The sequence below is a fragment of the Phalacrocorax aristotelis genome, chromosome 5 (genome assembly GCF_949628215.1).
Source record: "Phalacrocorax aristotelis chromosome 5, bGulAri2.1, whole genome shotgun sequence".
In the NCBI taxonomy this organism is placed as follows: Eukaryota; Metazoa; Chordata; class Aves; order Suliformes; family Phalacrocoracidae; genus Phalacrocorax; species Phalacrocorax aristotelis.
The window spans coordinates 46,223,006-46,237,863 of NC_134280.1; the positions used below are offsets into that span (position 1 = coordinate 46,223,006).

The 14,858-nt window shown below is 41.8% G+C and overlaps 2 protein-coding genes across 6 annotated transcripts in view; both read right to left on the reverse strand.

Moving 5' to 3' along the window:
* LOC142057723 (alpha-ketoglutarate-dependent dioxygenase alkB homolog 3-like) overlaps positions 1 to 7,224 on the reverse strand; it is a 122,687-nt gene extending 115,463 nt beyond the window's left edge. The window contains exons 1-4 of one of the 5 annotated variants that reach the window (XM_075094304.1): positions 6,971 to 7,105; positions 5,314 to 5,426; positions 4,403 to 4,437; positions 1,093 to 1,140 (exon numbers count right to left, since the gene is read on the reverse strand). In XM_075094304.1, coding sequence (XP_074950405.1) covers positions 1,093 to 1,140; positions 4,403 to 4,437; positions 5,314 to 5,426; positions 6,971 to 7,040 — 266 coding nt within the window. In that variant the 5' untranslated portion in view covers positions 7,041 to 7,105. Of the gene's footprint in view, positions 1 to 1,092; positions 1,141 to 4,402; positions 4,438 to 5,313; positions 5,427 to 6,970 lie in introns of all 5 variants that reach the window. The other 4 variants (XM_075094299.1, XM_075094308.1, XM_075094301.1 and 1 more) reach the window with 4 other exon arrangements.
* Positions 7,225 to 8,336: 1,112 nt separating this feature from the next.
* HSD17B12 (hydroxysteroid 17-beta dehydrogenase 12) overlaps positions 8,337 to 14,858 on the reverse strand; it is a 97,800-nt gene continuing 91,278 nt past the window's right edge. The window contains exons 10-11 of the mRNA XM_075094309.1: positions 10,239 to 10,388; positions 8,337 to 10,027 (exon numbers count right to left, since the gene is read on the reverse strand). Of these exons, the coding sequence (XP_074950410.1) occupies positions 9,923 to 10,027; positions 10,239 to 10,388 (255 nt within the window). The 3' untranslated portion in view covers positions 8,337 to 9,922. The remainder of the gene's footprint in view (positions 10,028 to 10,238; positions 10,389 to 14,858) is intronic.

A 14,858-nucleotide genomic window follows, 5' to 3' on the forward strand; every position in this document is an offset into this window, starting at 1 on the left:
AGAGTATTTAACCTCTCCTATTTTTACTTTTTCATACGTACATTTTGTATTTTGACTGTACTAACAGCGTCATTCAGAAATTCCAGCCACTGTGGTGGGCTGCAGAGTAGGAATGCTGTTCACAAGAGGTTACTCTCATGAGTATTCAATGCTCCAAAGATATCACAAAAAGAATATATATAGTAAAGGTACTAAAAGAGATGCAAAATCCAATCAGTAACTTTCCAGAAATGCATATATTCCAGCAACATATTATGAAAACAAACTCCAAAAAATGACAGAACAACCCAGCTGGCTGTGTATCTTTTCTCTTTCCAGATGGTCAAAGCTTTTACTTTTCAAATTAGTATAAAACTTTATGTGCAGTTTTAGAAGGAACCAAGATGAAAGCTTTGAAATACATGCAGAAAAAGTTACTATGTCCTTGGCATTTTTCCACTATTATTAAAATATATCAAATTCAGAAGAAAAGGATTAATGCTGATACGGCACCTAAGTCAGCAAGGTAAAATAAAATGCATTTTAGTTAGTAGGAATCACAGAACAAGTAGGTTTTGTTCTGAAGTGTCCTGAAGCTGAAATAATTAAGGCATACATGTAAGCAAAAGGGACAACCCTATAGTAACCAAATCTGCCTAAAGCTAAATGCTTTTATTAGATTAGTTTAAAACAAGTCCCAGTTTACAGCTAGAAGTGTTTGGTAGCTCTTAACCACACAACACAGACATCATGCACTGGCTAGCGTAGGAATGAATACCGATCCAAATTTCAAGCAGCAACTTACTCTGGATCATGAAACAAATGAACATAGCCCCTTACTCTTATTCTGGATAAGAACATTAGATGCAGTAAGCACTAGATGTTAAGAGGTTAATTTTTCTTCTCAGTGCTGCTCAGAACTGCATTAAGTCTCTGCTACCTGATACTCAAAGTATTTCCAGAAGTACTCTAAACAGAAGATACACAGGAAGGGCAATGTGCACCTGCTAGAGTCAAAACACTCTGCAGAGACTAGACTTCAGAAAGCTGAGAATCACAGCATTGCTCCGCAACATCAAATTACAAGTTTCAATAAACATGCAAGTCACTTACCTAGAAATTCCAGTCGGTACTTTGCTGAGCTCATACACACCAGGCTTGCTGAGGATGTAAGAAAGGAAAGAGCCGTCAGATGGACAAACAAGAAGACATTATCTTGCACTGAGCAGCATAGGCTAGAATTGCTGTAAACCTGGACTAGGAAGAGTATTCTTTAAAAAGGAAAGGGAAGCAATAATGTTCTGGCAACAGTCAGAGGTCAGAGTGAGGCAGTGAGGGGCGTTGCAGAAGCAAGTGAGTTTGTGCGTACTTCCTGCCTCTTACTCTCATTTCACCAAAGCTGCAATACTTTTAAGGCTCTTGAGATACATGAACAAGGTATGTCACAGGGCATCTAAAGGGAGAAAACCATACAAAATTGCACCCTGATCATTATGTTTGCATTTACAATACAATACAGAGGAACAAGTGCCACTGAAGATGCAAAATCCAGTTTTCAGTCACATGAGCGATACCACCATTCTGCTAAGAGCAAAGCGTTCATCAGCCTGTGTGACATACTGAAACTGAGTCACAGGTACACGAGCAGTATTTTAACTGTTGTACCTGGTACAGGGGGTAAACAGTTCTTCCCTGTTATGAGTTGCATTGTCATAAAGTATTATTTACTCCTGTACAAACTGCTTCCTTCACCTACTATCTCATTTTCTCCTAAGCCAACTCCAAACTTTATACAGTTCTTTTAGCCTAGAACACTCCAGGAGTTAATTTCTCTCCAGCATTGCTTCTCCCTCAATACACTTCACCAGCTCATGAGACAATCACATACTGTGTTTTGCACTGTGCTGTGTTTAAGTGAAATAAACAGAAACTTCTGCTCTCTTCCATATCACACATGCAGAGCATAAACCGAACTACATCACCTACAGCACACTGTTGTCATGAGAAGAGCATCCCAATTTTGTTTGCTCTCTATTTTTTATTTGATTTGTAAATAAGTGTAACAAATGAAAGGTCAGCGAACCTTTAGAACACTTTTCACGCACTGAATTTACTGACTACGTAGATACTGTGTTATTACTACTAATCACAAACAACATGCAAAGAACATTTAGCTGTACCATTCATATCGAAGTGGAAAGTTAAAGCATAAGCAAATCTGTTACAATCTGTCAGTGCTTCTGGGAAATTCTGTAAGTATTTCCAGCAATATTTTTCATGACTCTTGACAGAAACACATCTCACAAAGAAGTTCTATGTAATGAAGCCTTACTTCAATCCCTGGGAAAGTTATGGAACGAATCCTCCTGGGAGCCATCACAAGTCAAATGAAGCACGTGATTGGGAAAAGCCAACGCAGCTTCACTAAAGGCAGATTGTGCTTGACAAACCTGGTGGCCTTCTATGACAAAGTGACTTGCCTGGTTGACATGGGGCAGGCAGTGGATACTGTCTACCTGGACTTCTCCAAGACCTTTGATAAGGTCCCCCACAGTCTCCTCCTGGAGAAATTGATGCATTATGGCCTAGACAAGTGGTCTGTGCAGTGGGTCGGGAACTGGCTGACAGGCCGCACCCAAAGGGTGGTGGTAAATAGCTCCTTTTCCAAGTGGCAACCTGTCACTAGTGGAGTCCCCCAGGGATCGATATTGGGCCCAATGTTACTCAATATCTTCATAAGTGATCTGGATAACGGGATCAAGTATAGCCTGATGAATTTTGCAGATGACACCAAGTTGAGTGGGGAAGTAGACACTCCAGAAGGGAGCGCTGCTCTGCAGGAAGATCTAGATAGGCTGGAAGAGTGGGCCAACAAGAACCCTATGACATTCAACAAGGACAAGTGTAAGGTCATGCACCTGGGAAAACACAGTCCAGGAGTGCAGCACAGACTGGGATCCACCTGGATGGAGAGCAGCTCTGTGGAAAGGGACCTGGGGGTCCTGGTGGACAGGAAGCTCAACATGAGTGAACAGCGTGCTGCTGCGGCCAAGAAGGCCAACAGGATGCTGGGCTGCATCAAAAAGGGCATCACCAACAGAGATAAAGAAGTCAGTATCCTGCTCTACTCAGCGCTTGCCAGGCCACACCTGGAGTACTGTGTACAGTTCTGGTCCCCGCTATACAAAAAGGATGTGGACAGGCTGGAAGGGGTCCAGAGAAAGGCCACCTAGATGATCAAAGGACTGGGAAGCTGCCATATGAGGATAGGCTGGGAGAACTGGGTTTGTTTAGCCTTGAGAAAAGGAGGCTCAGATGGGATCTCATCACCATGTACCAGTACTTAAGCTTAGGGCAGCTACAAAGAAGATGGAGACTCCCTTTTTACATGGAGTCACATGGAGAGGACAAGGGGGAATGGACACAAGTTGCTCTTGGGGAGATTCCGATTAGACACAAGAGGAAAATTTTTCACAGTGAGGAGAGTCAACCATTGGAATAATCTCGCCAAGGAAGTGGTTGACTTGACCATGTTGGACACTTTCAAGAGTTGTCTGGACAGGGTGCTGGGCCATCTTGTCTAGACTGTGCTCTTCCTAGAAAGGTTGGACTAGATGATCCCTGAGGTCCCTTCCAACCTGTGATTCTGTGAACTCTTCACTACCACGCCAGCAGTGGGAGGGCAGCTAAACATCTCATCTGAATGATCCCTGCTCTGCACAAATACCTGCCTAGCATCAAATCTGAAGTTGCTAGAGAAAACTAACCCCAGATCCCTTGAAGTAAAAACATCATACATCGAGTCAAAAGCTGAATCTGTAACTTGCCTCTTAGGAACCACTTAATAAGAAAATTCTACCAAGGTGACCAAAGTGAAGCAAATTTCATTTGCAAAATCTGTAACTTCACCACATGCCACCACACCTTGTCACATTTCATGCCAAGGTTACTCTGAAAAGATCCCCATTTCAACACAAAGGGTAAGTTATCTAGAGTGTACCTAGCTTCACTACAACACTTACTAGCAGCTATTTTATCAAACCTTCAAAGGAAGCACTGCTTGAGTTGCCATACCAGCTATATTACTGAATGACGGTAAGTAATTTCCAGCATAGTTTACAGAGGGACAGTTCTAGGAAAACATACATTGCTAGCCAAAGGAAATATATTTGCAGTTCTGTTGATCCACAATGTCCAATTGTTTTTTCTTCCTGGCTTATACAGCTACACCAAAGCTATAAAACCTAGTTAACATGGACTTGGGCTCTCCCGATTATAAATTCAGTTCAGGATAAAAGTCTCATTTTGTACTGAAATTTCTTCCAAAGTCATGGCAGTTTTAAGTGGAACACTTTTTCAGCAGTTTCTCACTAACAAGACAGAAGAACCGCACGAAGGACAGTTAAGTAAGCAGTACACTCACTCTATCACACCTGCCTCAGGAACTTTGCGCTCCACCTGAAAGGTAACAAGACAATACATGGTGAATATTAAACATCTAAGTACCTGGCATGCTCCAGTCAAACAGAACTAGTTGCCATCTCTAATGACTCTATAAAGCTGCACACTGATATGTCAGTGAGAAAAACATACCTCTGGACAACTAGCAAGCAGTAACAACTCACCTTACTGTCTCCATGCCCCAGAAACTCTCCAATGCAGCTACCACTGCAGGCGGTTTTTAAGAATCAACTGCCCCCTAAAGGACATTAATTTCTAAATTATTTGGATTATTACAATACTTGCTACTTATCAACTGCAACAAAAAGAATTCTTATCCTTACATTTGGAAGTAAAAAGCTAGAGCAACTATAGGAGGGACGAACAAATCCCAGACCCCACACAATAAGCAAAACACAGGACAGACCAGACATAGCAGGAGCTGACACTTTAGAATTGTCTGCACAGCTTGAGATAGATGGGTTTGGTTAAAACAAAAAACCAAACAACCAAATACAGCAGTTTAATCCAGCCTGGATTATAATTCTGGTTGTCTCAGGGATTTATTCTTCTCTTCTCTGAGCTCATGCATGTTTAGGACATTGCATCATTATGAATATTTAGGAGAACATATTCTTTTGGCTCTCCAAAAAAAAAAAGGTAGTTATGAACAGGTATGTAATGAAAGTCTGAGGCGAAACAGAAGGACCATAACTTTCTGTTTGCCATATATGCAAGAAAGTTGCAATTCTGCTTGGTAACAGCCCAAAGCTCAGCTCAGTGGAGTTCTCAATTTGTTTTTAAACGTGAGACTATAATCTCACAGTCTGATACTTTTTAGCATTTGAAGTTTAATGAAAGATCAGATTCTGCTAGTTACCATGTAAATTTTACCTCTGATGGCTTTTCAAACAGAAATTGCTTCTGAGTGTGAGGCTGATTTTTCCTCAACCACGCTGGCCTGGTGCCTGCAGGGGCAAGGTTGCTGGCCACAGGTGCCTTCGGTGCTAAAGTAAAGAAGGGGGGCGGGGAGGGGGGGAAGATCACATGAAATTTCACCATACAAAAAGTACAGTTTGGAAGAACTTATGGAATCATTCTTTGAAGCATTCTCCTCACCTTGGCAGAGACTCCAGGGAAAAGCCAAAGCTACATTACGTAAGAGCTAAAACTGCACAGAAACTTGGTATTTTATATATATATACACATTTGCTATTCATAGACAAACAAAAATGAAAACATCCTTTTATCCAAAAGGATAACATCTAGAACCTTTCAATTCTACCACAAACACCTAACAGATGCCAGCAGAAATTTTCCCAAGTAGCTAAACTGCTTCCCTCTGCAATTTTTACTTTAGGAAATAAAAAGACATTTCTCTGGGAAAAATACTTCTATTAAAACAAGACTTTGAAACTAGGGAGAAAGTATGAAAGAGCAACTCAGGCATATCACTTCATGTATTTTAGTTACACGTGCAAAAAGACTTAAAAATGGGCTTGTAACAGAGACAAAATAAAAGTCTTCACTATGCCTAATTCAAAAGATGGGAAAAATAATTTTAAAAAATCCCCTTCGGAACAGGTGGAATGGAAACACACCTGTGCCAGAAAACTTACAGGCTACATCCACAAGTCAAAAGAGTTAACTGATTTTTTTCAGGATTAAAAAAAAAAATTCAACTTGCCTACAATGTTCAGCCTGCAGAGAAATGGGAGCTTTGCTGAGTATTGTAATCAGGCAAGTGGAAAATGGTGGTTTGACCACATTCACAAACCAATCCAGTCCTTCTCACACGGCTGGAACTGCACACTGCACCCTCCGGTCTCCACACTCTCTGGTATGGTACAAAACCAATGTTATTGGAACAGGCTGCGCAGAGAGGCGGTGGAGTCACCATCCCTGGTGGTGCTCAAAAAGCGTGTAGGTGCGGCACTTTGGTACGTGGTTTAGGAGGCATGGGGGTGTTGGGCTGACAGTTGGGTTTGATGATCCTAAAGGTTTTTCCAACCTTAATGGTTCTATTATACGATTCTAAAACAGCAACATGAACTCCATCCTCTTTCAGCTAACAGTCTTTATTTTGCAACGTCTTCACTGTGAAAAGACAAAGGAAGACAATAGGTTTTATGAATAAAAAGCAACTAATAGCTATCACAAACAAGCGCACGCCTTAGAAACACCTACGCGCAGCTGCAGGGGACCCTGTGTTCCGTGTCCAAATCTCCTACAACCTATCTGTCACGTACATCAAAGTTTTACTGAAAAGCTGGGTTCGGGCACCTGAGCTTTAGTTTCCCAGAGAAGCCGGACCACCACGCAAGGCCTCACGCTCCCTCTCACACAGCACGGGCGGAAAGGGCTGCCAGGAGACGCGTCCCCATAGTTCCGCATTCACTGCGGGTGTGTTTGGACAGACGAGCTTAGGCCGTTCTGCTCAGCCAGGAAAGAAACGCAGGCTTAAAACCGTACTTCCAGAGACTTTCAAAGCTTTTCAAAGAAAGGAGGGCCCTTGACAAGCCCCAGACGCCCGCCCGCGGCCCTGCTTTACCTGCGAGCCGTCCCGCCGGGGCGCCGGCCCAGCCGCCCTGCACGCGGGCTCGCTGCCGCCTCTCCGCCATGCCGCCGCCTCAGCGCCGGCAACAACTGCCGCTAGGCCCGCCCCGCCTCCCTTTAGTGTCCCGCTCGGCCCTGCCTGCCGTGCCCCGGATGGTGTAGGCTGCCCCGGAGCGTGACAGCGGCAGGGAGGGGCAGAGGCTTCTGTCCAAAACGTGGCTAATCGTTTAAGAAGCCTGTTTTTAACTAGCTGCGTTAAGTTACAACTATATTTCCCCGCGTTCAGAAAGCCGCAGTATAGATTTGTGAAGTAATGAGGGAAACCAGCCTTGCCACCTCAGTCCCGCCGCGGCGCTCGGACCCCTCACTCCAGCTCTTGCATCGGTGACAGAACTACCCTTCGGAGCAGGGCTACAGCGAGGCCGTCAGTACAAGAAAATCCCTCCTGTTTTCTATCACAAGCCCAGGATATTTCAAAGTACATCGGAAGCTATTGAAGACGCACATCATCTCAGTCGCTGAGGTGAGCAGACATTCATAGGCAATGTCAAAGCAATTTAGGTTAAAAAGTGATTCCTTCATGCAGTCTGGAAAATAAAAAAAGACCTCAGAGGAAGCATGAGAGTAGGAACCCGAACTGCAGCCTGCTAGCACCACACGCAGGGCAGGGGGCAACATGGCCACAGGCTCTAACAACCTCTTTACAGCTACCTGAAAGGTTGTAGTGAGGTGGGTGTTGGTCTCTTCTCCCAAGTAACAAGTGATAGGACGAGAGGAAATGGCCTCAAGATGCATCGGGGGGGTTTAGGCTGGATATTAGGAAAAACGTCTTTACTGAAAGACTGGTCAGGCATTGGAACAGGCTGCCCAGAGAGGCAGTGGAGTCGCCATCCCTGGAGGTGTTCAGAAAACACGTAGACATGGCACTTCAGGACATGGTTTAGGAGCCATGGGGGTGTTTGGCTGACAGTTGGACTTGATGATCCTAGAGGTCTTTTCCAACATTAATGGTTCTATCATTCTGTGAACTGTGCTGCCAGGTACCACAGCACCATTGCTTCTGTACCAGTTGGGTATGCACGCTATTTGCCTCAGACATAGCTTTCCAAACACCTTCAAGAGTTAGAAAATTGTTGTTTAGAAATAACTGTTTCTTATTAATAGCTCAATTAATAGTTCTAATTAACAGTTTATTTTTTTGTTCCAGTGATTACAACAGCCAGGAAAACAGATTAATAAAAGCTTTGGTTTTGGCATGTAAAAGTACAGTAATTTTCACTTAATTATTATATATTATAAAGGACAATCAGGCATTGGAATATACAGGCAAAAATTTTAAGGAAAAACCAACACATTAAAGATTCAGAGTAAATTCGATTTTATTTGTTTTACAAAGTCAAAAACATACAGAGCGTTTAGTCCAATGCTTCCACATCAGATCCAGAGCAAACCAAGTCACGTGCTCTTAGAGAACTAATACCACTGACTTCACCGTCCCTGTTCCAAAAAATTAAGAATACTATGGGATAGGATCTGCATCTCATATGATCAGCACCATTGCATCGGTATTCAGGGTTTTTCAATGTACAGAAATGTTAGCCCCAAATCACGTCTCAGTACAACATATTTTACTTCAAAATCAGAGCTTGAAATTATTCTTTCAAGGACAGAAAACAACCTCCACTCTTGAACCACAGGAAGTTACCCCAGAAAACATTGGTAGCTGCTTTCAATTTGGTTTGCCTTCTAAGTTTCAGTACATTTTACGTTTATAAAAAGGAATGTTAGAGACCAAAATCTTTATTTAAAGAGTAGGTAAATACAGAAAACAGCAGTACAGTCTTCTCATGTACTCTGATCCCCACCTCCCAGAGTTGGGTAATTTCATCCTCACTGCAGCATTCCGTTTTGGAATAGAACCATGAAACAAATCTGTTAATTTAAACACAATTAAATTTAAAATGTTCTACATTTAAAGAAGCTTACTGGTTCTTATTTTTAAAGCTGTCTCAAATATTCAGGATTCACATTTCAAGGGCCTGACCAAAAAGACAGACTGATACATACTTCAAAAAAAAGTTTAAGCATCAATGCTAACAAGGAGAGTAACTCATTTCAAGCTCTGCATTTGAAGTACCCATAATCTTTTACATAGCAACCGGCACGTAACACCATTTGTGACATTTATCTACATTGTGTTATCACCATCTATTACAAAGAACAGGCATTGAACTTTCAAAAATGTTATTGCAAATTATAAAGATTACATATTACTGAAAAGTTAGAATCCATATTCAAGAACCATGAATTTAAATACTTTTTGCAATGTTATTTTATGTATATATTTATAGGTGAGAAATTACACTCATTTGGTTTTTTGCCCATTTCCTTCAGGTTCAAAACCAAAGAAATCACACTGGACAGTATAACCAGAGGACTGCTCATGAGCTGGCTGACAATGCAAAGTCCTTGCAAGTACCCTAAACCTGAGCTAGTAAAAAGTTATACTCTGTCAATAGTGTCAGGTTACCTTTTTAAATACACACACACCCCCTTCCCACTCCTCCCGACCTGTCCAGGAATATGTAAGAACTACTATTTTTATGCCTGTCACCCACGCACACAATACATAGACAGACACTACATAACCAAGCTGTTCCTCAACAGCGCACTGCCTGATCAAGTTCATGTAAGTATTTCTTAAAGCACAGTGCAATTTTAGTCCAAAGCACTTTCCCCCTCGTAATATCTAAACAAATAAAGCCTATTTTAAAATCCATATTAGAAGTCAACAGTCTTTTTTCACCCGTATCCTCAAAACAAGACAGTTTTGTTAGAAAGTACACCTACGACTGAAGATGTTTGAAACATTAGGTCTACTTTGCGTTGCAGTGTGGGTATGGAACCTGTAGGAATCCCAGGCTTCCAAGATGAAGTTGCCTCCAACTTACTTCTCCTTCATTTTTTTCAAATAACGAGCTCGTATTTGTTTGTTTGTTTTCATGACTATATTAATGACAGCAGGTGTAGGTAGAAGAGAGAAGATCCATCCCTATAAAAAAAAAGGGGGGGGGGGAAGTCTCAGCTTTTTATAGCCTGTAGTAAGTGAAATCTAACAGTTAACAGCATGCACAAATATTACCAATTTAGGATTAGAAGTTAAAGAATGAAAATATTTAATATTCAAAATTATTTTACTCTTCTTTCATAATAAACACACACAAAGGATATTCGAGATCCTTATGCTTTCCAAGGTGACTTACCATGAGTGCATGGGGTAGGCACCCGTTGGTCTGGGACTGCAGACCTACTGTGCCTAAGGCAGCTTTGACGTACGTTTCAGGACTGGGCTTATCGAAGGTCGGCTTGCGGATTTTGGACATTTTTGTTGCCACATAATATGGTAGAACACTCTGCATATAGGAAAGGTCATGTTAAGCAGAGAATGCTTTCAGATTAACTTTCAGATCCACAAGGAACTAGAATTGTTGGAAATTAGGTAACCTGTATACTGAATCCTAGCTTAAGCTAGCCTTCTTGGTGATTCTGGTTATAAGATCACAATGTACAATATAAAACACATTTTAAATCAGATATCTTGTGGGCCACATTTGGAATGTGAAGGATAGTTCAGTGGTCTGTTGATAGTGAGCATCCCCAGTTGTGGCCCTAGAAAAACTACTCTTACAAGCCTATGGCTGAAAAGCCTTTCTTAAAATTTATTAGTGCAAAACTTCATTTCAGCTACCTAACAGAAAATGCTGCAGTGTCGCTTCTCTGTAGTAAATCCCCAACGTTTGCTTGGGAAGGAGGTGCAAGAAACCAAGACAGTGATTTTATACTTGAGTAACAGCTTCTCAGTTTGGCACCTGTACAGAGGGAAACATGAAGGCAGGAGGAAGAAGGAGGAAAGGGAACGTCAGGAGACTTGGAGCACTGAGCTTGTAACTCCACGGGAGGGCTCAGAGGAAGGAGGAGATATCAGTACCAGAGCGGAAGACCTACAGGAAAGAGGGCAGGATCAAGAAGCAGAGCACAGTTAATGGGTTTTTATAGCAATGTCTGGAAGACATAGAAAAAGTGACAGTGGCTCTCAGAACTACCTGGCCCTGGCATAATGGAAAAGCAGGAGGAAGCAGCATGGGTGTGTGGTTGACAGAGGGGCACTGGTACCACAAAGGCATGTGGGGCAAGATAGACCTGGGGGATTCAAAACCACATTCCACCTATCCCCAGCTCATGCTACCGGAGAACGAAAGGGAAATGCATGTATACTTGCACACCAGGAAGCTGTGATTCATGCACCTTTACAGCAGATATCTGAGAAGCGTGCATCCACTTCCGCTACCCTAATGGTTCTCAAAATGTGAATACCAATGAGAAACTCAGTATATTTGGGCAAGCTACAGTTTGGAAACCTGCTTCCCCAACTTAGTCTCTTAAAGAATAATGACCACACATGCCTGACCTCAGAAACATTAGCTTTACTATCACACTGTAAGAAGCGTAGCACAGGGGAAAGGACCACTTGAATTGTCATTGACTATCCATGCCATGGCTGTGCACATTTCAATAGGAATTCAGCCACCACAAAGAGGAAGCCTTGATAAGTCTGCTGATTCCTTCACATTAGAACATTAAAACCATGCACTTGTCTCTATAACCAGGGCTTTCAAAAATATACTGCATGAGTCCAATTTCAAATGGAGAGGAAAACCATGAAGACCTGAATTTCAGAAGTGTCAGTGGTTACCATCACCTTTAAAGTTACCAAAAGCTACAAATGCTTGGATAAGAAAACTGCTCATTCTGTTACCATAACAGCATAGGTACCTAGTTTCAGCTTCAGAATGTGAAGCTCATCCATTTTTCAGATTACATTTCTAAACTGAATCTCTACTTTGGAGTTTTAAAAAAAGAAAACAATTCTAAGCTTATTCATCACCAGATCACATCTGCAACATCCCCACACAGAGTGGCACGATGGTTATAGTTAAGATTTATTTTCTGTCTTGCTCTGCTCCAAACAGACTTCCTAAGTGAAATGCACTACCCAGTTAAGCCACTGGATAGCATGAAGGGGCAAACAATTGTGCATGAGGATACTTGAAATACAGTGGCATTATAGGTTAGCTATTGATCCACAGACTTCAAGGCACATAGAAGCATAGGATTACACTCCAACTGTTTTTTTCCTCCCAGAAGCTCTCTAGAAAACAGAGAGACAGGTGTTTAATTTCAGAAAAATAAGATTTACCATCTTCCCATTAACTGGACCATATTTTAACAATTAGAGAGATCTGTTCCGTCCTCCTTCCTCCCCACAAAGATCTCAGACATTCATGAACCATATCTAAAACTAGCATGACAGATTAAAAAAAAATAAAGTCACTGCCCAAAGCCTTTCAGCATTTTGTATTCAGGCATGTATAACCCCAGAATACCTGGGCAAGGAACTGTATAGGAAATTCCTTGTCTTTATCCAGAGAAAGCCTAGTCTGCTCTCCAGTTTCAAAACATGCCTTAAAAGTAGCTTATGTCAATACAATGTCTCTTGCTCTCTTAAAACATTTGCTAGTGCTTATGGCTCTGATGCTTATTAAAATTGGCTGGCACTCAGAATTGGGGTCTTTAATGTTGTATGAAAGCAAGAAATGATCTTAAGTCCTGAACAGAAGCCTCTACTAATTATGCTACATTCAAATTAAAATAAGCCCCAAAAAGTCAGAATAGCTAGTCTACACAATTTTATCACCTATGTTACCTTACTTTTAAAAATAAGATCTGAGCTCTTTAGTGTTTCCAAAGAAGTTTCTTTCCATTTCTCTGTGGGGAAAAGAAGGGTGGGTGACATAAAGGGGAAATGGAAGAACTGCAGCAACCAAAGCTGACCTGGACAGAAAGGTAACAGCAAAGCTAAAAAGCTTTGGAGGAAGGCAATGCCATTAGTCTGGTGACAGCAGACTTTTGTGCCTGGAGAGAGAGATGGGCATGTTCAGTATAGTGGAAAGGAGGCTGGTGGTGATCCAATACCTGCCTGTAGTTATTTCAAGGGTAGTTATGAAGATGAGAGCCAAACTCTTCTTGGTAGTACCAGATAAAATAACAAGAGGCAAAACTGCCAGTTTTATTCGTGAACATTCAGACTGGACACTAAGGGAAAAAAAACAAACCCAAAACATTTGCTAGGAGAGCAGTGCAACACTAAGAGGTGACCTCTCTGGACAACACCACCCCTGCCCTTGACTAGCCACAACTAGCCCATGACCTTGTGTTAGCAGCAATCCCACTGCTAACACTAGGAGAGTAGGAGGGTAGACTATAAAACGTCCTAGAGATCCCTTCAAACAAACACTGCCATGATTCTGTGATCTGGTATTTTATATAGTGGATATGGTAAAAGAAAATAGGTAGTGAAAGTTTTCACTGTTCCACCTCTACTATGGATAGTAATGAGGAATAGAGGAAAAACACAAATACTGTCTGAAGTTAAAAAAGAGAGTTTTTTAGGGAGAAAGGGGTAAAGGGCCAGACAATATTTTCAGACATATTCAAAGAGCAGAAGTTTCAGAAGAATCTGCAGAAATCTTTCAGGGAGAGATTTTTCCAAAAATGCCTTCAGAGAAATCCTTGTCATCATCTTCCTCATTCCTTTTCTTTTTCTCTCTTTCTCTCCATGTAAACACACTGAGTAATAGCATAGGTTAAAATTCTGCATCGCTTCTGTAGAATTAAGCAGGCCTGTCAGCCAGAAAGAGCATATTTTTAATCTAGACACGTCTGCATTGCAATAAAAGCACTATATACTATCAAAACTAAGCTTCCACAGAGACAGCAATCCACTTGAACAAAACTGACACAGCTTAGGTCAAACTTCAGAAATCGGTAAAATACCACCTGTACTGTGTTTCTGCTTTTCACATGGTGGTACTCTGCAGGTGTTGGCATGGTAAAAGTTAACTGTTTTAAATGGTGATCTCAGCTGGAAGTGCAAGTTTGGAATTAAAAGCACTCAGTTTCTGAAGGTCAGAGAAATGAACTTCAAAGAATCTAAAGGAGGTACAGTCTTCCAAAGGGCTTGAAGATGATACATCAGCTAGTCTTCACAGGAAGTTACTTGTAACATTCATTAGTGGTTTAGAGTGACTTAGGCTGGAACAAGACGACAAGGACGGCAATAAAATTAGCATAACAAATTGAAGCTGAGACAGCTACTGGTTGTCAGGCCCCCATAACTCAGAATGGCAATTCACTGTCTACATTGAGGGGCAAAAAAGCAGTGCTGGCAGGAATTCAGCACCCTTAGCCAACATGGGAGTTAGAAAAAGACAGCTTACCACAACCTGTTACCTTTCATACAGAAAAAAATAATTGTTGATACTGAAAGCTGATTTAATTCTTCATTTGTTTATAGTGTTAAAAATGTAAATACACTGAAAACTTTCTTTCTAGCTGTGCTGGTTTTGGCTGAGAAGGAGTGAATTCTCTTCACTGTAGTGCCAGTGGTGGTCGGGGACCTTTTCAGCTTCCTGCGCTCTGCCGTGTCGGCGGGAGGCTGGGAGGGGCAGGGCCACACCCGGGGCAGCTGACCCTGACTGGCCAATAGGATGTTCATTCCATACCATGTGACACCATGACCAGTATATTAATGGGAGCAGTTGCAGCTCAGGGAGGGGAGGCGCTGTGTGCAGTTTGGTTCAGTGGTTCACCCCACTCCTCCCCCCACCCAGGTTTCGGGCGTCTTGTTGTTTTCCTTTCCATTGCATTTTTGTTGGGTTTTTTTTAAATTTTATTTTAATTATTAAACTGTTTTTATCCCAACCCATGAGCATTACCCTTCTGATTCTCTCCCCCACCCCACTAGTGGGGGAGTGAATGAGTGA